We start from the raw sequence: 27958 nt of genomic DNA, 5'->3' as shown, positions 1-27958 counted from the left end.
CTCTCGGCGTTAATAAATGTTTTTGCCATTTTTTTGCCATTAATGTTTTTTGCCTGGTGCACAGATATTTACCAGACGTAACACGCTCTTACGTCCTCAGCAAAAGACCAACGCGTGACGTCATCGACAACGAGAGGTGTTCAGGATCCTCGGAGAGAAAGATCCCGCGCGCCCTGGCAACCTGATAAACCCAGGTAAACGCCGTTGATTCAAACATTATTCTGCCTGTCATGTTGTCTCAATGATCCGAATACGTAGACAGCAGGAGACACGGTAACAGAAGTGTAAAGACTTGAGAGGTAGCTCTGATGCCCGGCGCCCACTGTGACCGTTAACTTGCACGGCGGCCTGTTCTGGCTAACTAGCCTGCTAGCTAACGCTAGTTGGCAGTTGTCTATCAAAAGACACAATAACCGCATCTACATTGTGTGTCTATCTGACGTCCCTTGCCTGTCTCACTCACTGTTGGCCAAAAGTACGCTGCTAATAGCCCGACAAATGCTGTTACGACCACCGTGTTGCGCATCAATTGCTAATTTGCTCGTCGACTGTCTTGTGTTGTGGGATACGGTGACGCCGTCACGGTGATGATGGCGCACACTCAGACTGAGGCTATTTGATGAGAAAGGGGTATATATCACAAAACAGAACTGTACAGTCAATTTTCCAACGCTTACTGTCATGATCTTGGAAACAACAAATCTCCATACGCTTTCAGCTCTGCTATGCAGCTCTGCTATGCATAGCAGCTCTGCTATGCATAGCACTGACGTCCATTACGAAACCCAGGCAATAATCTTTGCCCTGTGGCCTAACGTTAGGATACTGGCTGCTCGACGATGGTCGCTCGCCAGAAATCTTTACTTTGCAATGTATGTTTTTATTCACCACAAACTGGTAAATATATATGTCCCGCACAGATGTGTTTGGGTCTGTGCTGTTTGTATGACTGATATAGGGGTTGGGGGGGGAGAAGAGTACAGTAGTACAGACATAAAGCAGTGGCATTCTGCCGACTGGTGTGTTCAAACAGATTACTCATGCAGAGGCCCGTTAATGTTCCTTAGCATCATACCTGTTTGCTTGTAAGAGAAATCCTCAATTTTACAGGCTTAAACCTGTTTTAAATTGTTAATACTTTAACATCGCTATAGTAGTTGGAAGCACAATGTGTAACAACATACAGATCTATCTAATGACTAGCCCAACTGCAGTCACGCTTGTTTTGATAGGCTTCTTTGCCTAAAGGTGCACACAGATTGAAGCAGTTTAAATCTGCAGGGTTACTGTAATTTGTTACCTAGCATATACCTTTTTATCTACCATTTCTCTTGAACTATAGTTTGGCATAACGTGATGCAGAACCAAGCTATAGGTCAGTTTTGTGATTAGTGTGTTATTCAGTGATAAGGAATAGAAGATGTAAACAGTGCTACACCATGCCACCAAATGTGTAAATTCAGAGGGTAAATTGGGTCAAAAGGCATGCAGTTACCAGGTGAGCAGTAGATTAAACAAACTCAGAAGGCTGAGCTATAGATAGGTAACATCACTGCAGTTGAAATAGATCATATTTTTAAAGAAAAACTGTCAAAGTGCTTGCTGATACCAGGTAAGTTTAGGGTTCACAGAGCTGAGCTTTTAATTGCATACTGTAACTCAAAATACTAGTATGTACGATAGTTTTCCATTTTAAAAAGCTATTAACTACCTGAAACATTTCAGGGTGTCTAAAAAATTCTAGCCAGAAAAACGTGCATGTGTGCCACTTAATCTACAGACTTGGATCTGACTTATTTTTGGCTGGGATTTTGGTCATTAATACTTTTCTGTTTCTGTTTTTCCCCCACTTTTATTTATTTATTTAAATTCCTTTTTTTTGGTTCTGTTCTCTCTGGTTTAGTTACCATGGTAACACCATCCTTGGCCTAGTTGCGAATGACCTCTAAATGAAAAGGAGTGTGTGGTCAGGGAACAAATGATCAAGCGAACAAACTATATTATTGTGTGTGTGTGTGTAAGTGCGTGCGTGCTTGTTTGTTTGTTTGTGAGTGAGAGAGAATGTGCTTCATTTATCAATTGAATCATTGGCAGGAGTTTCCTTATTACCCTATTAATGCTGCTTCCGTAGAAACGACATTAAAGAGCATTACATTTGTTTTTGTCAGATTGTGGCATGTTTGGAATGCAATAGACAATGTGTACTACTTTTTATTGTTTTGTAATGACAAAAAATTCAATTTTTTCTAATAATACCTACATTTTTTTGTATTGCATTTTTAATGCCATGAATGATGGTCCACTTTCAAGGCCCATATTAGTTACGGCTAATGTCATTAGAATCAGATAATCTCACGCCAATCACTGGTTCCTGTTTGCTTGTTTGACACCTACGCAATTTTTTAGGCCAATTCACCACGCTGTAATATGGCTGACCAAGGACAGTATATTCAGTGGGACTTTAAAAACGTTAAAAATAAGGCACACCTGTGCTGTCAGCAGCTTGATGCGCAACACCTGGGAGTTGGATGGATTATCTTGGCAAAGGAGAAGTGCTCACTAACACAGATTTGTGAACAATATTTGAGAGAAATAAGCCTTTTGTGCAAATAGGAAAAATCTTAGAACTTTGAGTTCAGCTTATGAAAAATGGCAAAACTAAAATGGTGCATTTATAATTTAATTTGGTAAATACAACAGGGAGAGGACACCCCAATGATTTTTGACCTTATATTTTGCTGGGGGGAAATAACTGGTGAATATACTGTTACATTCATGTTTACAATGTGCATTATATTTATCACTTAATTCTCCTTATAGTTTCTAGATTTTAGAGTCAAATTTTGTTCAATGTCTTTTTCTGTGCATATATGTACGAGGGAGCAAGGGGGAAACTCTTCTTCTATAGCTAGCGGACCGACTGAACAATATTCTAAAAATACATATTTACAAACTACTGATTTTAACTGAAAACGTTCAATGAGTCATGCGGCATTTGCAAAAGAATTGTACACTTTGTATTAAAAGCGAGCTGTGGAAGTTAATATGACTTAGGAAATTTCTATTTTAGTCCATTAGAGAGAGGAAGAAACAGAGTGAAAGAGATATTTACCCATCATATTCTAGGGTTGTGGAAAATTGATCTTCATGGTAAATTTCCTAAGGAACATGATCTGCTTGTTTTTAAGGCAAAGAGTACAACATTTAATTACTGCAAATGATTATTATCATAATCCTTGAATGTTACGACTATGACAGTTTCAGAGCAGTGGTCAGCTAATGTATATTTTTAGGATACATACACATTAAGTCAGTCCGCAATCGTCTTCCACGCTTTCTCTTGCTGTGCATCTATCCAAAATACTTCAGCCTGGCTCAACCTAGTCGTTCCTCCTCAGCCAGGCTTGGCCTGCGTGAAACACACAAAGCCAGGATGCACAGGTTAGACTAGTTCAAGCCTCACTTTATCGGTTGTCCTGGATTTATAAATTCTGCTTTTGTGAGACAGCCCCCAGGAGTGGGTTGGAAAAAACTCTGACACTAAAGAGAAGGGGGCATAGGAGTGTCACGTAAATGTCTTTAGTGTTGTCGCATTAGTGCAATGTGAAAACCACTGGATCAAATAATGTAACAAAAACATGAACATTTCAAGTGTGCAAAAGCCCCTTTAGTCTTTTCACTGTAAACTACGGAAACTAAGTAAACAAAGCTATGAGAGCAGTGAGTAAATCCAAAAAAGTAAAGTTTTAATGTGCTGAAACTCGCTATAAAGCTCCTTAAAGCTGAGAGGGAGCTGCAGGTTTTCTGTAACAATTCTAGAGATTTATCACAAGTGACCCATTTCATGTTGTCATTTGATACATTTACTGTGGGTCCATAGAAAAAGTACTAATTGGAGTGCTGTCCAAAGTACATTTTTTGTATATTATTATCCACAATATACAAAAGTATTTTAATACTATTTAATTGCTTTAATATTTCATAATATTTACATATTATACAGTGCTATCTGAAATGTTGAATATCCCTCAAGGCTTTGCATGTTTATTTGTTTTTATCTTATGCTGCTCGGATCTAAAAAGGTTTTATTTGCAAGTTATGAAAATGTTTTTCAATTTTCATTTCATTTAAAATTTCCAGTAATTCTACTTTTAAGTTTGGGCAATACCAAAACAAGTCTCCGTTGAAGCTCAGTGACTTGTACGGTATCGCATTACCATAAAGTTGGACAACTTATAACAGACTGTTAGGAAAATGACTGGTTAAAATCAAAGAAGCAGAGCGATCTTGAATTTTAGTCCCTAGCTTGGGCTAAGCTTTCTTAGCCCTTCTGACCCAACCCCCAGTCTTAATGCAACCCTCTGCTTCGCTTTCACCCCTTCTCTCGCTATCATCCCACCCTCCTTCCCCTTGTCTGAATACGATCTCCCCCCCACTATTCAAGTGACAGGGCCATCGGTTTGGCCTGCTCTGAATTGCTGTAGGTTGGAGCTTTGTCACTTTGGCAGCTGCTTTATTGTCTTTGGGAATGGTGCATATGGCACGTGGACAGGGGAGTAGGTCTGTGAGGACACCGTCGGTGTCTGGCTGCAGCACAGATGAACTACTAGTTGTTTCATCAGGGAAAACCAACATTGTGCACTGCACTCACCAGTCACCTGAATATACATTATACTGGGTTGCTCTTTACTCGCCTGATCTCATGGGGTTCCAACTCATTTTGAAACTTTGTATTGAATAATGATATGGTCTGAATTTTGAGTTGGTATTGTATTTGAAGAATGATGGCGAAAAGAACATATTATGTCTTTATTTTGTTTTGTACATATTTTCATATGTAGACAGTAGCTATGTTTTTATCCACATGTTTTTATCCAATTTAAGTGATATCGAATGGAAAAAGGCCTTATGGAAAAAGTAAAATTGCATGGAATTTCATGACTATATGAATACATTCGTATTTTATCTTGATCGATATACGGCTTACGGAAACTTCATTTGCCGCTGATGAAAACGTCATTTGCCGAATAAACAATGTATTGTGATTAAGTTTGAGGTCATTTTATGGTTGCAACTCGCCACTAAACGAAGAAGTTTTAGTTAATTTCCGCCCAGTATTTCCACTCTGTTTGCACACATGGTGGGTGTCAACAAAGACCGATGTAAGTGGATGAGCGAGGAGAGACTTTTTGAATTTAATTTAGCAGGAACTCGTGAAGGAAATGGCCGACAAAGGTTACAACAAGCTGTGGGACGTCCTCCAGAGTAAATGGATGGCGCTCAAACAGCATTACATGTCTCAAAAAGAGTTGTCTCGCAGCGGTGCCAGAGGGAAAATAAAAGGCAAGTTGAATCTGCATCATCAAAGCAATCTGTTGTTGTTGTTTTCTTATTATGGCTTGATATGTCACTATCAGCTGGCCCATAAGCAGTATTACAACTTGTGCAATATTGATAATTTGTTGGTAAACAGCAGAATCCATTTTTTCTAGAAAAACTTTGTTTACAAAACTTTGCTTGACTGTTGTGCGATTCAGTGCAAAAATGAATGGAAACACCTTAAAATGTCTAAAGTCAATGTGATAAACCAATCTGATCGCAAAACAGCATGTGACGTAATTACACACAGGTTTTTATTCGCTTTAAAGCAGTTGGATGGAAACACACTTTCACCAGCTCTATTCGTGTGAGTTCTTTTTTTTTTTTAACCAAACTTCAGACAGTTTGATTGACAAGTGGATGGAAACTTAGCTACTGAGTGAAACAGACTACATTAATTTTAATTACATTAGTAATTAAACCTAAACAGCTTATGTAAGTCCAAACTATCTGCAAGCTTCTCCTGACATTACGGTGATTTGTTGACTATGCGACAGCAAGTCATTTGGTTATGACACAATAGTTAGCCTATTTTTACAAAAACGTCTGCTACGAAGCCATAATGTGAGGTAAAAGGTAATGGCGTAGGGCTGTACAATTAATCCTATTTTAATCTTAATCACGATTTTGACTTCCCACGATCAAATTTGCGTGATCAACAGATTTTTTTTTTGCAAAGCCAGTCTACTGCTCATTAAACCACTGTCAGATCATGAGCCAGTCAGTTGTTCCCTGCATCGCGCAGCTCAGTTTCTAGATGTAGACAGTCAGAGAGGACAGAGTAACGTGAGGAAGATTCAACAGATAGCAGTCAGTTATACGTAGGTCTCAAGGTTTACCAGTTTACTTGTAAACGCAACATTTTGTCTCATCTGTGTTGTTTTTCAGACAACAGCATTGACCAATGCTAGTCTGTGCTAGTTAGTGTCTGTTAGCTCACAAGGCTCAAGGGTGTGAGTAATATTTTTCCTCAGGGTGCACCTAATGTCCTTTGCATACGCTGCAATGTTAATATTGATATGGTTTAATTTTGCGTTACAAGACCCATTTCGTCTGTAAAGCCGTGCCTGTGTTGGATCTCTCCTCTACTCTCTCTCCTCTTACTCTTTGCGCAGCCCCGCCACACAGCGGCGCCGGTCCAGACTTCTGACATTTGTCTACAGTTTTAATTGTTATTAAAACAGCTGTATATTGTTAAGCATGAGAGGCAAACCTGTATTTGTAACAGTGTTTCCACTGGTAACTCTGCTATCGCGGCTGCCACAGCAAAAATCAGTTATTGAATGCAACTAACTTCAGTTTGTAGAGTAATAGCTTGTGAGTCTGAGCCTGCTGGACCTAGGCGAGAGATGTGACCCATAGCCAGAATATCATATTTTCATAAAAAAAGCAGCGCAGTGACGATGCAGACATTTTATACACACGTGTGTAACTCTGCTGACCCGCCATTCGACCCGTGCTGGACCCAATCATAATGAGTAGCGTCCATCGCACTCCCTCTCTCTCCCTAGCTCTTTTAACCAGTTATTGTTGAAAACAAGTGAAGGAGTTTTCTCAGAGATAGATAAAAAAAAAAAAATCCTACCCTATTTATTTTCATTTACATGTGTTGCAGCTGTATGTCAACAACATACAACTTTAACATAAGAAGAAAGTAGCATAATATGGATGTGAAAGCAGTTATAAATAGCCTATGTGACAATAAAATATGTCTGTTAAAATCAGCATACAAATTAATCTTGATCACAATATTGATCAAAGTAATCGTGAAGTTATTCGCTGTCAAAATGAATGGCATTGAATGAAACGCTAACGGCAGGTGATGGCTTCGTAGCATTAAAATGGCGCCATAGGAGCTACTCTCAGAGAGGAGAGGTTTACCCCCTTGCGCAAAACTCACTTGTCATTTTGTTTGATAGCAGTGCTGCAATAATGACAGATTTCCCAATAGTTCTTACCTTGTTTTGGTAACCTTGATCAAGGTCTCTGCTTGGATTAAATGTGGTGTTTCTGGGACTGCAGAGTTTGTGTTATTAATCTGGCCCAATATCAGGTGTTTTCTCCTCAACAGTTTCCCCCAAAAAACCTATAGCGCCTACTCTTTTGCATTGGAGTAGTCCAGCCAAAATATGAATGTATGTATATGAGGAGAGGCCGGAGTAGATATAATGGAGCCTTTAAATTGGTGGGGGAGGCATATACAAGATCTGAGGGAAGAGAGTGTGTGGGGGTGGGGGAAGATGAAATGGACAGAGGAATAGACAGGAAGGGGGTGGGGTGTTAAGGTGTAAGAGTGTGAGAAAGGAGAGCAAGAACCTCAAGCTATTGATGGGGAGGGAGGGGAGGAATGAGCAAGCGCATAGGAGCGAGGGAGGGAGGGAGGGAGGTTGTGTGGGCTGAGGCTCTGCTGAATGAGGAAGCAGCAGAGCCATTTTTAATGTTGAGTAACTGCATGCTGGTCTGCGTGTGCTGGAGAGGGTGAGAGAGAGAGAGCTAGAGGAATAAAGTGCTCCTCCTGGATCTTATCGGAGCCTTCTCTTGCCTTCCCCTCTCTCGCCGTCCCCTGTACTTCTTGGTTTCGGCTCGTGTCCATTGAAGTTGGGGAGGCCCTGGAGAGGACACACAATGGAGCGAAGAGCCTGTGGCAACTGGGCCGTTGTACTACTGAGAGGGGGATGGGGTAGAGAGAGGACCGGTTCACACAGCTAACACAGCCTGCCGGCTGTAGGCTTTAAAAGCCTTTCCTCCCCGCCTGGACCCACTGTTTCCAGACTGGGGCCTTTTTTTTTTGTAGAGCAGCCACCCTCAAACAACGCTTGGACGACACTAAGGATTATTCACCATGTTTTGTGGGATTTTAGGGTACATACTGGAGCCTGAAGAATAACACACCCGTGCTTTGGATAAGAGAAAAGAAAAAACAAACTTCTGTGTAGTTCTTGCCCGTTTTTGGTTTCTGTTTCAGTTTAGCGGAGTTCATAAATGGATTACAAGATGCATGCCAAGTCAAACGATTTGCTGGATTTTCAAAAACTGGATGCCCTTCTGGAAAAAATTGCACATTCAGTCTCTGTGAAAAGGTAATGTTATTTGGTGAAGTAGACACTCCTACAAAGTTTTCAGTCATTTAACAGTCACTGAAGGCTTTACAGATCATACGTATACAAATTATCAACAATTGAAATATATGGTTAAAAATGGAGAAGGTTAGATTTTAGACAGCCTTGAGTATTGGATCTTGAGACTATCATGTGGTTAGCACTGTCTCTAGTTTTATATGGCCCAGCACTAAAATTCAGTTTAGATTTCTTGTGTTCACAAGAGTTAATTTTTTTTATTTTTAGCCAGAAGCTGTGAGCCTACCTCCTGGTGAGAGAAGGGGTGTGGGGGTCTACAGAGGAGGAAGGGGGTTGTGTGTGTGTGTGTGTGTGTGTGTGTGTGTGTGTGTGTGTGTGTGTGTGTGTGTGTGTGTGTGTGTGTGTGTGTGTGTGTGTGTGTGTGTGTGTGTGTGTGTGTGTGTGTGTGTGTGTGTGTGTGTGTGTGTGTGTGTGTGTGTGTGTGTGTGTGTGTGTGTGTGTGTGTGTGTGTGTCTCTGTCTGTCTGTCTGTCTGTCTGTCTGTCTGTCTGTCTGTCTGTCTGTCTGTCTGTTGTAGAAATGTCTCCGGATTCCGGGTAGGGTTTGGTTCGCTCGTCTCAACCCTCTGGAAGTTTAACCTGAAAGAGCTGGTGTGATTCTTGCCTTTTCCTGTTTATGATGTGCCTGAATCATGGTTATTCTATTTGAGTCACTTGACTTGTGCTCATGCTCTGAATCACACAGTAAATGCTTGTAATTAATACGAGGGGAACCTATTTAAGTTTGTGGCCTTGGGTTAGGGTTAATAAATAATTGGAAACAATAATTTTTTTTTAGATTTTGTTTAAATGCCCTTAAAAAATATAAACAAAATTGTCTGGATTTTTCTGTGTTGAACTGCCGTTTGTCTATAAACACACTAAAGTTGCACAGGGAAGGTTGGTTGGGTGGTTACTATTGAATTGGTAAGCATCCAAAAGTAGGATTTGGAAGCATCGAGATTTTAAAAAAATAAAAAAAATAACACAGTAGACTTGCCAAGAAGTAGTGTGTTACCATAGAAACCTTGGCAACATTTGTTTTTCTTGAAGCCAAGTTTTAGAGGTACTCAAAAAAGGTAGCAACAGACACAAGGTCAACAACCCTGTTTAAATAATGTGCCTTGTAATATTATTTGTGTATAATTCATTTGGCATTATTGTGCTGTATGTACTAGGACTGGGGGGCACAAAACAGCATAATATCGCAATACTTTCCTTGACAATACTGTATCGAAACACGTATGGAAAGTATCAATCATTAATTTTTTGAATTGCACATGAGAATTTAACTTTTCTTTTTAGGGGTGGGGCGCTCTGGTGATTCCCATCCCTAGTATGTACATCACCTTAATGCTGTTTCTTGATTTATGTACAGTTGTGCAGGGTGTTTTCTAAAAAGTTTTTTTTAGATTGAATGATCTGATACATAGTACCGATCTAAACTTGTGTGTGTGTGTGTGTGTGTGTGTGTGTGTGTGTGTAAATGCATTTTTATTTTTTGTCTTACTAACCCTGTATGGATGCGATATGATTATTGAAATTAGTTAGCTAACGAGCCAATAGCTCCCACTGTAGGGAGACTTCTCGCCGAGAGAGGAGATGACAGACCGGGAGAGGGAGTGTCCGCTGACTTCCCGGTTGAATGTTACCGCATCCGGCTGGTATGAAGAGTTACATCCTCTCACGTAGGCGCCCTGCGTAGTTGCTACGATACGTTCCAGTGCTAATTTTTGAAACAAAAGCGATGAGAGACGACACAATAGTTGGCTGTCGTTGCCACTAGTCTCCAGTCGTCGGTTTGGTGTTTTAGGTCTTAATGGAAGGGTGGCATTAGAGCAGAGCTGCTCCCTAGAGAAGGGTTAAAGGTGGTTTTATGAGTGAGTGAAAAGGCTGGTGCATAGGCATAGAGTGGTGGTCTTGGTCTTGTCAATGTGGTCCCATTAATTATTTATTACTTGCTTTCAGGCAAAACACAGGCCATCATTCTGACACTTAGTGAGGGCCTCAAGTGTAATCTGCAGGCCTTCATTTTGCCTAAAGTTGCTCCCCATTCCCACACATGAATGTTTAAAAGTTTACTTTCATTGGGAATGCACATCTTTGTTATTATGTTTTCCTCCGGCACGCAGGACCAGATTTCCTGGTATGAGATGTGCATCCCCCATCCCAGGAACCAGTTACGACTTCCTCCCCAGAAAACATTCCACAGCAGTCTGCAGTGATGTATGTCCAGGTCAAAGGTCAACTGTTATGCCAGAGCTAAGAGTGATGTAGGACATGCAGCAACTGGAAGTGGACCTCTTAATTGACCTCTGTTGGGGGCTTTTGCAGACTTGATTAGTCTTGCATGCCAACATTGCTCTTATCCCAGGACAGTAGGTCATTTGAGCGGTTTATACAAATTTATTATGTAGACGGGTTGAAAAGGATGTCACTATTGTAATCAACATCAAATATGAGTTTAAAATGAAAACAAAAATCATTATGTTTACAACGGAGGAGGTCTCCAGCACACTTGTGTCCATGTAAACATGCAGTAACTCACATACAGCTGAGAGTTGTACATCAACAACAGTATCAAGCAAAAACTGTCCACGCTGACATTCATTACAGCAGAATAATTCAGTTTCTGTTGGAAACAAAGTGCAATTTGAGCAAAGGCACCACCACTTGGTGTTTTGCTCTCCGCAACCCAGATTCTGGAGGCTTCCTGCCGCCATCCATAACCTTCCCACTGCAGCTGCCGCCTTTCTCAGCGTGTCTCTCGTAAACAACTAAATATCCAAGTCAAAACAAATCTAGTCCACAGCATTTTTTTAAAGGTACTTTATTTTCACATACATGTAGCAAAATTCCTTCTCTGCATTTGAACCCATCCCTCAAGGGAGCAGTGGGCCGCCATTAACAGCGCCCGGGGACCAACTGTGGGTCTGCGCCAGTGCCTTGAACAAGGGCACTGACTGGAGAACCTAATCTACATGTTTTTGATGGCGGGCACAGACTTGGGGAGAACATGCCAACTTCACACAGAAAGGCATCCGCTAGACACCGTACATTGGTGATGAAAATACTGCGTAGTAATAGCCAATATGGAGTTAGCTTTAGCCTTGCCGTTAGCTTTCCACCTTTCCCCGTCTTTGTTTACTGTCTCAACCCAGCTTGAGACCACTTCCTGTCAGCTGAGCCAGCCCGATAGCCCCTGTTAGCGTTAGTAGTTGTATTTTTTTGTCTTGTCTTGGTCTCAGACAAACAGGACTCAGAATTTGATTACTTGGGTGAGAAAGGTAGAGAGAAGAGAGTAGGCACACTGCATGTTAATGTCTTAGATTCTCATTTAGGTATTTTTTTAAGCTTTTATTTTTTTGTTTACACAACTTTAATTAGCATTGTTGGAGGGAGCTATTGTTGGAAGATATTCAGTGACAATGAGTGCTTCTGTAATTGTTGTGCATCAGACAACACATTACTTTAACTACTGTAGATCCTGATTAGCTGAGATCAGCACCCCCATACTTGTCTGGTTATCATTAGGCCAAGCCAAGCTCAATAGATTTGAGATTGAGCATTGGTCTGGGGAGTCCGCTTTGTATTTTCTCTTCACAAGAGGTGTGACCAAGGGGCATAGTTCAAATGAATCTGTACGCAATTGGACAGTCCTTTGACCAATCAGACCAACGCTCCGGGTGACGTAGAAACGACTGCAATCAACAGGTTGCTGCGCTTTGGTGGCATTTGGTGGCCTCTATGTTGAATGCAAACAAACATGACCGAGTTACACCCGCCAGGTAGATTGGTTGGTTTGTGATTGGTTCCTGCAAATTCGTGAACTGAAGCAGGAGAATTAAACATGCAGGTTTCCAGACCAAGCTGAAGGGCGAAATTGCCGGCAGAATGGGCAGGGTTTACACAGTCTACCCCCTACTATATTGAATCAGTTTTGAGTCAGTGAAAATTTGAATTAAATCGTGACCCTCAGAATCGAATTGTGAGATACCGAAAGATTAACAGCCCTAGTGACGTCACTGGTGTAAGGAAGTAGAGCAGGTTTTGGAGCTTTGGCCGACTGAGCCCCAAAGACACAGAATAATGGAAAGGATTGCAGGCTTTTTCACATCATATCCGTAAGCCAGATATATAAGGTTGAAAATCGCCAAATTGTCCCTTTTCCTAAGGAAAATGGGGTTCTAACTATGTACTTTAACATTTTTAAAGGTTGTTATTTAGCTTGAATGTGACATTGGAAATAATGACTTTAAAATATGTTTTTAGCTCCGCTGCCATAGTTCCTGCCCCCAAAAGAGCCCATTCCTGAGGAAGTGCTTTCTCGGCAGCCATAATGTATTGGGGTTTGTTCAGTTCTGAATATCAGTAATTGCCCAAAAAGCGCCATGACTGGTTGTTGTCTTGCATTTACCTACACAGATCTTCAATCTCGTTGCACAGGTATTGCACATGTGTTTAGTGACAATAAAAGGCATTCTATTCTATATTTATTGTTGAAACAATAAATAAATTATTAGTTGATTGACAAAAAGAAAACTATTTCCTCACAATTGGTAGACTAAACGGCGGCTGTGGCTTAGTGGTAGAGCGGTTGCCTGCCAATCGAAAGTTGAAGTGTTCTTGGGCAAGACACTGACCGAGTTCCCCCCGATGCTGCGCATTGGAGTGTGAATGTGTGTGTTTATCTGACGAGCAGGTGGCACCTTGTGCGGCAGCCTTGGCCATAGTGTGTGAATATGTGTGAATGGTTCCTGTACTATTTAAAAGCGCTTTGAGTAGTTGTTATGACTAGAAAACTGCTATATAAAAACAGTCAATTTACATTTATATTTAAACAATTTTTCAACTATTCAAAGAGAGACAGATTAATTAATATAAATCATTAGTTGCAACTTATAATCCGATTTGTAGAAATATCAGGACTAGGGAATGGAGTAGTTTAATGTCATTTAGGCCTATGTTTTTTTGACAAACTACTGTTGGGAAAAAGACGAGAGAGACGTCATACGTTATTTAGTCTTACTTACTAAAACATAAAGGGAACTAGAAAAGACCGGTTCAACAGGTTTTTCAACAACCATTACTTCAACCTAGTTGATGTTTGTTTGGTTTATGGCTGGTCAGATGCAAAAGACAAATGCATCCCAAACCAAACCACTGCATTCTAATAATTTAGTATAATTCTTAATGTTTCTTAAGACGTAGTTGAAATGCAAACAAATGCACCAAAGAAGCCTTCAGCTCTTGGGTTTGTTCCTAAAGATTAGGCTTCTTCCTCCCTGGGAGTGTTTGGGTGAAAGGGCCAAAATGACATGCCTGCAGTCGACTATTCATGGCAACATGATTCATTTATAGTTGTGAGGCTATGCAAGGGCTGTGCCTTGAAAAACTGCAACAACTACATTTGACAGAAAACATTAGAGTAAGCTGTGTAGGTACTTTATTGGTGAAAAGTTGTTTGACTCCAGCAGTTATAAATCACCAGCAAAATGACGCAATATACAGTTGTGTCATTGTGTTTTGGTGAGGTATAACTCAATATTTGTGTTTTCATTTGGATTAAGATGGAACTCAAAATGCTTAGTAGAAAACACTAATGGAAACCTTTGGCATATCATTAGGTTTCTGAAGAGCAAATAGTGAGTGGAAGGGATTTCTCCCAAGAGTTTCTGAACACTGGTATTTGTTAAGTTAGTCCGACCCTTCCCCTTTAAGATAGGTAGCCATGGGGGCAACGGGTGTATGTGACGTTAGTCCGACGGGGTTTGTTATGGGAAGTGAGGCTCTCCGTGTGTGGGTAAGTACCGTAGGCCGTAGCTGCCGCTGACACACTGATGCTCTTAGTATTCGATGGGTAGTCAGTGAAGCTACAGTAGTCAGTGTATTATGTTGCTGCAAATACAAGCTAAATCGCCTGATTTATGCAACATAATCACAACGCCTCCTGGCCATTTCCCCCGCAGAAAGCTGCTATGTATTCTGATGAGACTTTGCTCCATGCAGTCCATGCAGTTCTGCAGGCTCAAAGTGTTGCTACCCTTTTTTCTACTTCTTTTTTTTTTTTTTTTTTTTTTTTAACTTTGTTCTTGTGGAAGATTTCCTATAGTGGTCGGCGTAGGAGCTGTTCATACTGTACGTGTGTCTGCCTGGTGCCCAAAGCCATCTGTATTATTTGTACCTGCCTGTCTTTCTGGTAAATGCTGTCTCACTTCAGACCGGCTGCTTCTTCTTTGTCTCCAGTGGGTTTTGATTAACCCTCAACATTTTTCCTCCAACGTTGTGCCATTAAGTCACTATCTTTCTCTAGCAATGATACAGGGTTTGCATCTAGAAGATTACTTCTCAATGGAGACATCAAATTAAGAGATCCACTAATCGGTTGACGGTGATTGGATTCTCCTATTTTCAGCCTATTTGGCCATGACCAGTTAACAGCCGATCAGTCTCAGATATAGCTCATTCTGTGTCGGTCAGATTTACACGCATATAGCACACAATGGTTCTGTTGGGCGCACAGTGGCACAGACAGTAACCGATTATTGTCAGAGCCACACAAACAGCGTTGCCGTCTTGGCGACTTTCTTACTAGATAGAATAGAATGACTTTTCAGACCTTTTTAGCAACTTAGGGATGCACCAATTACAAATTTCTCAGTGTTCTTGTTTGTTGTTTTCTTTGGTCCAGGTGTTATTAGATATATATTTTTTAATGACTTTGATTCTCCTTTAAATTTACTAGCCGAATGCATCACAAACGCTACTACTTTCTTCTGTGAGTTTTAAACATAGACTGTATAAAAAGTTTTAAAGATGCTCTCCCTTCTCTTCATTGAAGCCTCTGTTTACAGGCTTGTGGTGATGCACAATGTGCTGAAGGTGCCAAAATAATCTGTGTGGTACTGCCAATTTGTTTCGTCATGGTTCATGTGTGCAATAAACATTACACCTCGTGAGAAAAACATTGTGGCACAGAATCATGATATAAATTATAAGCTAAACAAGTGTGATTCATATTTTTCCCCAAATTGTGCAGGCCTAATATCCATCACTCTAACTGTGAATGAGCAGAAATTCCCTACCATTAGCGACTGTCCCCGAAGGCACCATGGAGACCTGTCGGAGCCCACATGCTTCATTGTTTGTTTAAATAACTCAGGGAAGGCCAAATGTTGCCACACGGTGTCTTCAGGAAAGCAGGGGGATTTTCTGTTTCTCCCTCATCTCGGACTTAAGCAGTGGCCATGGTGTCTGGAATAGTCAAGCTGCAGTCTCCTGCTAAGCTAACGTTACCCTGTGTCTTTAGCTGCATGCTACCCGCCGGTAAGCTAACTCTGTCCGTGGGGAATTTACCGGTACCTTCTTGAATGCTGTAGTTAACGTAGGCTGTGTTGCTTCATCGACCTGTGCTCTCTTGGCCTCCAGGTCATTTCTCCATTTTTTTTTTTTAAAATTAGCTCTCAAGTAATTGTCGTATGTAACCCAAACAATACTTTTGAAGCTAGATAAGGTACTGTTGTATGAGTCAGACCAATTAACGCAATATTAAGGCAGCGCAAAATACATAAACATTGGCTACCGCCATCGGTGCACGTCACCTTATTTGCCCAGGATAGGCCCGTGACGGTAAATATGGTGGACATCGGGCGATTCCGATGTCCAGCTGATGTATTGGTCAATTCCTAATGTTGATAGGTTTTCAATCTAGTCCCCCGTGCCCCACAGGTGGACATTTAAGTGAGTCCCAGGCAAATTGGGGGGGTCCCAGTCCTTAACTAACTTTTTTCCCCCCTCCTCCCAGATGTACTGCGTATATATAAACTAAACCAAATTGCTCTCTATCTCCTTAATGTTCACCTGGGACAGTTGGTTTTGTCTTTGACACATTTGTATTGCACATTCGTGCCTTGGGACTAGACGAGTTCTGTGCTTATTTATTTTAGTTTTTCTGCTTTCAGCCATAAACGTACCATCTGGGTTAAACTGGTACTGTTTTATTTTTTGTTTTGTCATTTGACATAATGGTCAGTTAGTCAGATTCCCCACTGTGTTTGTTTGCCTCAGGGAGGCCAAGGCAGTGATCATGTGGTGTGCAAACTGCTTCCCTATTCTCAGAAAGTGACTCATCAAGAAGAATGTGATTAGTCACAGATCTATACTGTGGTTTGTGTTTATCTTTAAGGCCCTGTTGTATGCGTGCGCGTGTGTGGGGGGAGAGACTATCTCTTTCTATACTATCTTATTTCGAATAGAGGCCTGAATACACAAACTTATGATCAGTGCTTTTTTCCTACAATATTGTGTTTTTCAGTTTATTTTTAGTAAAGTATTTGTTGATAATTATTTGTCCTTATTTTGCCTTTTGTGTGTATCCTGAATGTGATGTCCCTGACTGCCTGGAAGAGGACATTATGTAGGACTGAATGCTGCGTAGGGGAACACACGGCCCCCCAGCTGCCAGATGACGCTAACTCCCCCTCACCCTCCGCCCCTTTCCGCCCACACACCCCTAAACACTCGCAGGTCCTGAGACAGAAGAGAAAGACAAAGATTTCCTAAAGCACACAAACACATGCATGAGCCAAACCTAAACCTCTGAGCTCTTCTAAATACAGTGCCTTTTAACATTTTAAACATATAAATATCTGTAGTAGGACAATATCAAATATTACAGCTTAAGTCATAATTAAATGCATGTGGTTGTAACCTTGTGTGAACATTCAGCGTAGTATCAATTTTTCAGCAAAGTAGAAATTAAATTAATAAAACACATTCTGTTTCTCTCGTCTCCCTTTTTAGTCCCAATTTCTTGTTATAGCACCTGGTAGAAAACACGGTTTCCCATTCTGCCAGCTCGCTGCTGGGGGCACTATAACATAATCCAAGAGTGTATTCTAAATCAAAGTGAAAATGTACAGTGAATGTAATCATATGTGGTCTTTACTTGAGGAATTTCTCATTTGCAGTGTTGTACAGAGCTGCGGTGACAAGTCAATCGATTATTAGATTAACAGAATATTAATTGGCAACTCTTTGGGAAATTGATTAATTGTGTAAGTAATTTATATTCAATCAAAAATGTCAAACATTCTGTGTATCCAGCTTCTCAAATATAGGTATTTGGTAGGTTACATTTTCTGTTTTAAAATGATTGTAAATTGAGTATACACATGTGGGCTTTTGACTGGTTGGACAAAACAAGATATTTGATCATTTGAAGTGTGATTGGCACCTCACTATTTTCTGGGCGGCTGTAGCTCAGGAGGTAGAGCAGATCAACCTTTAATCAAAAGGTCTTCCTGTCCCCATGTCAAAGTTTCCTTGAGCAAAGCATTGAGACCCAAGCTGCTCCCGATGAGTTGGCCAGCGCCTTGCATGGCAGCTCTGCCACCGCCAGTGTATGAATGTGAGTGTGTGTGTGTGTGTGTGTGTGTGTGTGTGTGTGTGTGTGAGTGTGAATGCAAGGAAATTGTACAGTGCTTTGTCTGGTAAGGTAGGAAGGCGCTATATAAATGCTGTCCCTTTAACACTTTATAGACTAAATAGACAATTATCAGCTGATTAATCAATGATTAATATCAATGTTGTTTGGTTAGTTGTACGATACCAGTGAGAGTTAACATAGCACAAACTGCAGATCATTATACTTTGTTCACTAATTTGCAGTAGTGTATAAACTGTTAACCAGAATGTTATTTGCAGTGTACCTTTTTATAAGATTTTAAGAGTCAGGTCAGCCCATCAGAAATAGGTTATTTTCCATGGCCATAGTGCTATCTGGAAATGGATTGAGGAGACTTCACAGAGGACTGATACAGATGTTTTCCGTATGCAGCTTTATTCAGATAGATAACATACGCACTCCAGTGGGAGATACAGTCAAATACACAGATCGGGCACAGACAAGTTTCTACCTGATCACTAAGTGAACAGACTCCTTTATACTGTTTGGCCTCTCATCTGGAGAACCATTTGTCAATCACAACAATTTACGGTCCCACACTTAGGTGGTCTCCAATGTCGGTTGGTCCCTCTTCAAATGGAGATTAAATATATTTTTGTTCAGCTCTCTTTGCACAAAACATAATGATTACACCTGGAGAATATTAGTTCTCATGGCCTCCTCCCATGGTTATCACCACACTGGTCCCTCACAACAACAGTCAGTCATCAGTTGTCACGTGAGGTTTGGACAAATAGTAACCCTGTGTAATATATTGTATAAGATATGTTTGAAAGCATGCAGACTTAATATTAAACCTATCCCATAGTGTACTGTGATTTTCTACATTTTGTGTGACCTTAAGTTTATTAATTGATGCAAAATAAAGCCTTCATTGTCCCTGAGAAGCAGTGTACTGAACTTGGAGTAAAATGTACATGGGAAACGTTAACATTAGACACTATAAACACAGCTGGGACCCTGTTTGGAAGATGAAAGAAAAATACACTGCATTTAATTTAGAAATATAAAACGGTGCTTAATGAATTGAATGCTAGTACCTCTTGCAGTGCAATTACAATAAGCAAGATATTGGAGGGCTACTTAACTATGCGCTGATTGGTGATTCAATACAATTTTCTTAATGATTGTTACTGACAAAAACATTGAAATTGTATTAAAGATGGTTTATAGATATGCTAATGACAGTATTTTTTTCTCTCTCTCTTTCCAGAGAGTCCAGCGAGGAGTGCAATGGGATCAGTGGTGCTCTGTCAGTGGAGTCTGTGCCGGGGCCAAGACTGAACTGGTGTCCTGCCAACACCACTACCCCTGCCCCTGCAGCTCCTGCTCTGGGGCCCGAGCCCGCGCCCAACCCTGTTAGAATGGGGGACGGCCTGGATGCAGCACAGATGTCGGGCAGCAGCAGCAGCCAGGGGCAGGCCCAGCAAATGGGCAACCCCCCACCCCCAGAGTACATCAATCCCAACAGGCCGAAGCGCCAGACCAATCAGCTGCAGTACCTGCTCAAGGTGGTGGTGAAGGCCCTGTGGAAGCACCAGTTTGCCTGGCCCTTTCATATACCAGTGGATGCGATCAAACTTAACCTGCCTGTGAGTGCTAGCTTTGTGTCTGTGTGTATGATGCCACATACCTCCAAACATTCATGGACACGGAAAAAATTGCAATGAGAGAGAGTGAGACGTTTAAAAAAATATATATATATTTCTAAAGTTAACTTAAAATCAAATCACAGCACCTTCATTTTGCCGGTAGAGAATGTGAAATTGTTACAAAAAACGTGCATTTCTACATTGTTGACGTACTTCTATGCCACCTTTTCAGGACTACTACACAATAATCAAAACTCCTATGGACATGGGAACAATCAAGAAAAGGCTTGAGAACAGTTACTACTGGAATGCCCAAGAATGTATCCAAGACTTCAACACAATGTTCACCAACTGCTACATATACAACAAGGTAACATAGAAAACTGCAGCCATTGTTACCAAAGATTGTGATATGCCTCAACTTTTGCTAAGAGTGTTTGTCTCTTCCTCAGCCTGGAGATGACATAGTCTTAATGGCTGAGTCTCTAGAGAAGGTTTTCCTCCAAAGGGTCACAGAAATGCCTCAAGAAGAAACCGAAATTGTTGTCATGACAGGGAAAGGACGTGGCCGGGGTCGAAGAGAAGGAGGTATGTGACTTACCGCTTTACAGTATCTTTTGCTACCAACATGTGTTCTTGGCGCTGGCCTCTGTAAGACATGATATTTATTTGAGTGTCTTGTTCTCTCATGAAGGTCTGAACTTGAAACCAGGGCCCATCATTGATTCTTCGTCCTTGACTCCTCAAACCCGTGGTCTGTCAAACCTCTCAGCAGCACCGCAGACCAGAGGACCAGTGCAGGGCCCGCCTTCACTACCTCCCCAGCCTTTGATGCAGGCCCTGCCGTCCCACGTGGCCCCAACATTACCCAGTCATGCGCCACAGCTCGGAGCTCCCTACTCCCTGGGCCAATCAGACTGTGCTCCTCAAGTTCCCATCATGACTTCTGTGCCTCCCCCTGCTCAGACCTCCCTTCCCCCAGCATCCATCCAGAGTACTGCCCCTATGATGCAGAACCCTATAACCATGACCAAAGTGAGTGTGATTGAAATATGGGAAATATGCCCGGGCAGGTGGGCGTTGCTCATGCTTGGGAGCAGTAGAAAGATTTGATTAAGTTTGAGCAGCTCATTCTAATCACTTATTTCCTTGCCGTTTCGCACCATTTATCTGCTCTCTTTGTATTCACTTCTATCTAGCAAAGAAAGAGCCAGAAAAGGAAAGCTGACACTACAACGCCCACAGCAAATGACCAACTGAGTGAGTCTTCACCAGCAGAGTCCAAATCTGGGAAGACACTACCCAGGCGAGAGAGTACCCGGCCTACAAAACTGATAAAGAAGGATGCTCCCGACTCCCAGCATCACATAGGCATGGGGATGGGACTGAGTGGACCAAGTGGAGGTCATAGCCCCAAACCACAGGATCAGCTGGGATACTGCGCTAGTCTGGTTAGGGATATGCTGTCCAAGAAGCATGCTGCTTACGCCTGGCCATTCTACAAACCTGTTGATGTGGCTGCACTAGGACTACATGATTATCACGACATCATCAAATTTCCAATGGACCTCAGCTCCATCAAGGTGTGTTGAAGACGGCATAGTGTATTAACGGTACCTTATGTATTGAATAGAGAGGATCTATGGCATGGCAAGAAGTAATTATTGTCCTTGATGTGTTTTAATAGGCCAAGCTGGAGAATAGGCAATACCGAGAACCCCAGGAGTTTGCAGCTGACGTACGATTAATGTTTTCCAACTGCTACAAATATAATCCACCAGACCACGAGGTGGTAGCTATGGCACGCAAGCTACAGGTAAATATAGTATAGCATGCAAACAATGGTGCTCAGGTAAAAACGGCAGGCATTCATCAAGATAGAATTCAATTATATATAATAGTGAATACCATAATGTTTGTTATCCATGTTTTGTAGTTAAGCTGCATAATCTTGCAGTGTATTTTTACTGAGAGAAAAGTTAGGCATGCCCCTGTTTTAGTTTGTAAATATGTATTTTGGACATTTGCTTGAAATGTTAAAGAAAGGAATTAAAATATGTTCACAGTAGAACACATACTTTTGCCAGGATGCTACCTGTGCACTCAGTGAATGTACTAACCCAATTTACTTACAACGGGTGCATATGTATTACTATTTATCTGGAGGTGAAGCTTATGACCTTGCATTTTTTGGATTTACAATATTTTGTTGATTTTTGCCCAGTCTATCACATCCTACTAATTTGTGCCTGTTTGTTGGTGTTTAGAGTGTCTTCCCACAAACATACACATCTGTTTTGCTTAGCTTGTTTGTTTCGTGTCATTTTATAGGATGTCTTTGAGATGCGCTTTGCCAAGATGCCAGATGAACCTGAGATCAAGCCCCTGGTTCCTGCCCCAGCTCCGACACTTCACCATCCTGCACCTGTTAAGCCCCAGCCTCCTTTGGCCCATGTCCCCTCATCTTCCGACAGCTCCAGTGACTCATCCTCTGAGTCTGAGTCATCCACGGATGACTCGGAAGAGGAGAGAGCCCAGAGGCTGGCAGAGCTCCAGGAACAGGTCAGTGACCAGAGCAGATTTAAGGTGATGGCAAATATGTTTTCAAGTCCTTGTTACCTTTTGTTGAGAATTGGTCTCTTTTCTTGACACAGTTGAAGGCTGTCCACGAGCAGCTGGCTGCCTTGTCCCAACCACAAGCCAGCAAACCAAAGAGAAAAGAGAAGGAAAAGAAGGAGAAGAAAAAAGAAAAGCATAAGAAGAAAGGAGGCATGTTGGGCCTTGTAGATGAGATCCAAGATGCTACACCTATTCCACAGCTCTCTAAGAAGACCAAGACCAGTAACAATAACAACAAAGAGGTTGTACCCAAGAAAAAACCCAGGTGAGTATTTAACTAGTATTTAATATCTTCTTCTAATGGCTAGTCAGTAGTGTATATTAATAAATTAAACATTTGTGTTTTGCCTTTAGTAAAAAGGAAGGGATGAAAAGCAATCACCCCTCTAACCTGCTGCCGGTTCCTAGCCTGGAAGACGATTTGGGGGCCGCTGGGTCATCGACTGAAATCAGATCAGAAAAGTGTAAGCCTATGACGTATGAGGAGAAGAGGCAGCTAAGCCTGGACATCAACAAGCTTCCTGGTGATAAGCTTGGCCGTGTAGTGCATATCATCCAATCCAGAGAGCCCTCACTCAAAAACTCAAACCCTGATGAGATCGAGATTGACTTTGAGACGCTAAAGCCTTCCACTCTGCGCGAGCTGGAAAGATATGTGTCTTCCTGCCTCCGCAAGAAGAGAAAAGTTCCAGGTAAGTCACTCTAGGAAACCAGTAACCCAGCACACCTGAGTAGGTGATTTTCTAGTTTGTGTAGGCATGTGAAATTTCTGAGTTGATGCTTTATTTGAAGTGCATTAACACATAATTGTGGCTTTGCAGTTGAGAAGGCTGTGGAGTCGATGGCTACCTCCAAAAAGACTGGGACATCTTCAGAGAGCAGCGGCTCCAGCACAGACAGCGAAGCTGAGGGGACAGGTGATTATTGCAAATTTGACAGTTGAAATGCCCATAATCAAAAATGCTAAATTAACTGCTAATACTTATTTCCACATATTTTCAGGAATAACAAAGCATCAGAATCATAAGAAGAAGGGACAGTCTGTGAAGGAGGGGAAGAAGACACATCCACATGTACACATTCAAAGTGGCCCTGCTCCGACTGGGCTTCATTCCCAAATTGCAGGCCTTCAGTCCAGCAGTCAGGTGAAGCAGCAGCATCAGCCATCTCCTGCAGGCTTCATTGCCCCCCCTGTAGCCGCTCTGGAGTCTTCCCAGTTACTGGAGACTAGCTTTGAGTCCCTACCACCTTTCGGCCAGCCCCTTTTGCATCTGTCCCACCACGCAGGCAACTCCTCCTCACCCGCTCCTCCACACCTCAACGCTCATTCTGCCGGGCAAGTGTCTCCTGAGACCCACCCCTTCCTCAACCAGCATCCTGTCCTCACATCTCCAGGTAAGGCTGTATGCAAGCTGCTGCTCTTTCAACAGGTCCAATTCTAATCGCTATTTAGATTTTCATTGTTTCTACAGGTGTAACTTCAATCCCTCTAAGAAAAATGTCTCCTAAAAAGTCAACCTGTCCCCATTCAGTTTTTTTTAAATTGGCACACACAACACTCATGCTGTAATTTTAGAAGAACCCAAATCCAACCTCATTCTTAAAATAAACTCAACATGTATTACATGCATCATTAAACATTTAATAGGACTACCGTGATAAGCATTTTTTGGAGTTCAGAAAATATGTAAATAAGAACTCATGTCTTCTGTAGTAGTATCTGTAATACCGTGGGCTTATAATTATTAGATTGCAAATTACAATGCTGAGCATTTTCCTACATTCCCGTGTTTATCAGTTTTCCCAAAATAACTAAAATCCATGTTCACATTTTGCAAATGTAACTGCCATTTTTGTATATTGAGGTTAACATGTCAAGGATGAAAATCATAAGATATTGTGACACCAAATTTGTATCAGTTACATGTTATGTTTCTCCTTCCTTTCCTGGAACTGTGCAACCATAGCCTTGCACATTTCCATGCCTCAGCAGCCTTCTCGACCCAGTCACAAGGCAGCGCCTCTTCATCCCAAACCCCCTCAGCAGCAATTAGCCCCTCCTCAGCAGCAGCCAACCCTGCAGCCGCAACAACTGCCTCCGCAGCAACTCCAGCCCCAGTCAGCAGCACCACCACAGCACCAGCTTTCCTCCCAGATCCTTCATCCTCCTCAGCCCCTGCACCAGCGGCCCATGTCCCCTCCAACACTCACACCCCAGGGCTTGCTGTCTTCCCAGCCTCCCCAGATGCTGCTGGAGGATGATGAAGAGCCAGGGTCTACAACGCCTATGAACCAAGTACAGTTATACCTGCAGCAGTTCCAGCAAGCCCGTCAGCCCCAGCAGTCCATGCAATTGCTCCAGGCCCAGGCTCGTCAGCAACAGCAGCAGCAACAGCAGCAGCAGCAACAGCAGCAGCAACAGCAGCAGCAACAACAGCAACAGCAGCAGCAGCAACAGCAGCAGCAGCAGCAGCAACAGCAGCAGCAACAGCAGCAGCAGCAGCAGCAGCAGCAGCAACAGCAGCAGCAGCAGCAGCAAAAACAACAACAAACAGGACAGATCTCTCTTCTGCAGTCTGTTCAGGGACAATCTCAACTCTCCTCTCAGACCACGCTGCCTCCTCCCCGGCTCCCTGTTCAGTCCCAGGCTCAGCCAGCCCCGTCACACCAGGCCCCGCCCCAACATATCCCTCTACACCAGGCCCACCACATGCAGCACACTCTGCCGCAGCAACAGCAGCCACAACCGCAACAACTGAACTACCAGCAGGGTCCTGGACTAGCTGGTCAGTCCCAGGGATCACAACACAAGGTGTCCATGCCCTCCAACAAAGGACAGCAGATCATCCAGCAACAGCAAGAGCAGCCCTCTCCTCGGCCAACCAAGGCGGACCTTTACAACGCAGGTGAGTCTGAGAAAATGAGACAAACGTTTATTTTGTAACTGGCTGTAATTTGTTGGCTCCCGTTTTAAGGCACTCCCTTCCGTTGACAGGTCACATGAGGGACAACCCATCCCCTCTCATGATGCATTCCCCACAACTTCCCCAGTATCCACCTGTGTCTCACCAGTCCCCACCTCACAACATGCAGCCCAAAAAGGTGAAAACCCATTTTAGAAACCATTAAGTGCACGGCTAATTGGATGTCTCCACCTGCCTGGGTCTGACTTTTACTTTGTTTGCTTGTGATGCAGCAGAGGGCCCCTGTGAGCCATAGTGGGGTAAAGGAGGAGAAAATTCCTCCATCACCAGTGATACGAGGAGAGCCATTTAACCCTGCAATGAGACCAGACCATCACAAACATCCTGATAACAAGTCTTCTCAGCCAGGCCACAGCCAACAGAGTGAGTACCAAGACTTCTTGTTTTTCTTCTGGCTTTCTGTGGGTAACATGCACAAAATGAAGAAGCTACACAAGATATTGAGACTATGTGTGTGTGCATGTACTTGTGTTGAGCAGATGTAAAGTCCATGGACAGCTTGCGACCTGTCATCCGCTCCTCTCAGTCCAGTGGACCGCCGTCCTCTCTGCAAGACAAGGATAAGTTCAAGCAGGAGTCCAAGGCGCCCATTGCCCCCAAAAAGGTACAGGTGGGTGTAATAGTCACTTATTTAAATGATCTTGTACACCCCTTTCAGTTCCTGAGAATGTATTAACTTTATTGTATAGCATCTTTCAAGATTTTTGATCATGATTGATAATCAATGTGGCTCTTCTTCCTTTCTCTCTGTGTGTGTTTTCTCAGGATGTGAAACTGAAGAATATGGGCTCATGGGCCAGCCTGGCACAAAAGTCCACATCTACACCCTTATCTGCAGTGAAGTCATCAAGTGACAGTTTTGAGCAGTTCCGTCGGGTTGCCCGGGAGAAAGAGGAGAGGGAGAAAGCACTGAAGGCCCAGGCTGAGCAGGTGGAAAAAGACAGACAACGCAGAGAGCAGGACAAACTACGGTAAGCCCCCCCAGAGGAAGACAAAAGTAGACAGTGCTGCAAAGTTGACCTCCTGAGAGAATATAGTGTTTTGAGAAGATACACCTGTCTTAATTTTTATGCACATTTGCTAAAGTTAATAACAGGGTTCATACTGGTGCTTGAAATCCTTGAAAATGCTTGAATTTTGATGTTTTGTTTTCAAGGTTTGAAGTGCTTGAATTGAACTGCATTTCGTTGCAATATCTCATTTAATTTGGGATACAATCATTTAATTTGGGATACAATCCTTGAATTTGTATTCGATTTTTGCAACCCGTTCAGTCAAAAAAATATATGTGTGTGTGTGTTTACTTGTGTGTGTGTGTGTGTGTTTACTTGTGTGTGTGTGTGTGTTTACTTGTGTGTGTGTGTGTGTGTGTGTGTGTGTGTGTGTGTGTGTGTGTGAGAAAGCTCTGCTTGCCAGTGTTCAACCTTCCGCCTCTAACATCCCCAAAGTAGTCAAGAAACCAGCTAGCTGTTTCCTTTTGCGAAAAAGCTCCTTATCCATATTTTGTATATTTTAAGCAAGTTATCTAAGTAAGTTACATGAGTTATCTTGGTTTTCTGGCTTGTAGTTTTACATAAAACCAGGTGTGAACCCCCAGCTTAAAGCGATGTGAAAAGTATTTGTGGTGTGAATTTTTGGCCTGACTGTTTTCCAGGGGTCGAGATGAAGAGGACATCATGGAGCCAAGCAGAAGGGTGCACGAGGAGCCACGCAGACGTCTAGAGCAGCAACACGTTCAAGCTCCTTCGCAGCAACAACAACAGCAGCAGCAACAACAACAACAGCAGCAACAACAACAACAACAACAGCAGCAGCAACAACAACAACAGCAGCAGCAGGAGCCCCAGCCAGCTGCCATTCAGCAGCCTCCTCAATCCCCCCCACCGCCTCAGCCTGCCACACAGAACCCACTCGACCAACAGAGGGAGCTAGCACGCCGCCGAGAGCAGGAAAGGAGGAGGCGAGAAGCGGTAAGATAATTCTCTATAGCACTCCGTAGTTTTATGTACCTTCATATGATGATAATTGTATCATGTAATACAAAAGATGGTGAGTTATCAAAGATGTGCAACATAGATTAAGAGCTAAATTTGAACTCAAACAGAAGCAATAACGCATTATAATTGTATTTACATTACTAGCTATAGTTGTATTTTCCAGAAGTTTGAAGGACACGGGAATGCTTAGTTGTTCTTTTCTCTCTCCAGATGGCAGCAACTATTGACATGAACTTCCAAAGTGACTTAATGGCTATCTTTGAGGAGAATCTGTTTTGAGGAATGGGGCAACTGAAACGACACTGCAAAAAAAGGAGAAACAAAACTTGCATAATGTAAACTTCCTCTAAAGAGAGACCTGGCGACCATGCACCACAGAGGGACACAGACTGCACGTACTGTAGATGTGACACGCCCTCGGAGACCGAGTACAAAAGCTGGACGGGCGCTCACAGCTCCTTTTGCTGGGGACGGAACACACACACAACACATGGGAATAGTCTCATTGTTTTGGATGTCATTTACTGGGAATTTGGCATTACCTGCCTGATATCTCATAACAGGAGAAAGAGGAGCCGTGTTGGCACAGTTGCCTTTGTCACTTGCTTCTTACAGTGTGCGTGGACCCAATATAAATTGCAAGAGTAAAGACAACTATGAAACTATGAAAATGCTCTGATAATGTACTGACAGACTGTGCAGGTGTTTTAAAACTGCCAGATGTCTGATGTGGTAAAGAAGACTGGTCTTTTATGTTTTGTTTTGATTGTTGTAAGTGAACAAATGAAATGGTTGGGGGGGGGGGGG

The 27958-nt window shown here is 42.4% G+C and overlaps 1 protein-coding gene across 4 annotated transcripts; it reads left to right on the top strand.

Annotated features, from left to right (window-relative positions):
- The first annotated feature begins 88 nt into the window (after positions 1–88).
- brd4 (bromodomain containing 4) lies at positions 89–27480 on the top strand. Of its 4 annotated transcripts, none has more exons than XM_034893120.1 (19): positions 89–194; positions 19173–19551; positions 19784–19921; positions 20004–20139; positions 20246–20586; positions 20751–21134; positions 21239–21367; positions 21883–22113; positions 22206–22435; positions 22525–22862; positions 22992–23087; positions 23173–23565; positions 24138–25076; positions 25166–25272; positions 25367–25517; positions 25634–25764; positions 25920–26125; positions 26809–27124; positions 27362–27480. In XM_034893120.1, the coding sequence occupies exons 2-19, from the start codon at positions 19324–19326 to the stop codon at positions 27428–27430; spliced, it is 4563 nt and encodes a 1520-aa protein (XP_034749011.1). In that variant the 5' UTR covers positions 89–194; positions 19173–19323; the 3' UTR covers positions 27431–27480. The 4 variants fall into 4 exon arrangements, with proteins under 4 accessions (XP_034749011.1, XP_034749008.1, XP_034749009.1 ...); XM_034893117.1 differs by lacking the exon at positions 89–194 and adding an exon at positions 7810–8459; XM_034893118.1 differs by lacking the exon at positions 89–194 and having other exon boundaries at positions 25370–25517.
- Positions 27481–27958: the final 478 nt, after the last annotated feature.

Source organism: Etheostoma cragini, chromosome 15 (genome assembly GCF_013103735.1).
Source record: "Etheostoma cragini isolate CJK2018 chromosome 15, CSU_Ecrag_1.0, whole genome shotgun sequence".
Classification (NCBI taxonomy): domain Eukaryota; kingdom Metazoa; phylum Chordata; class Actinopteri; order Perciformes; family Percidae; genus Etheostoma; species Etheostoma cragini.
Note: the sequence above shows the minus strand (reverse complement) of the source record. Positions and strands in the feature narration are given on the sequence as shown.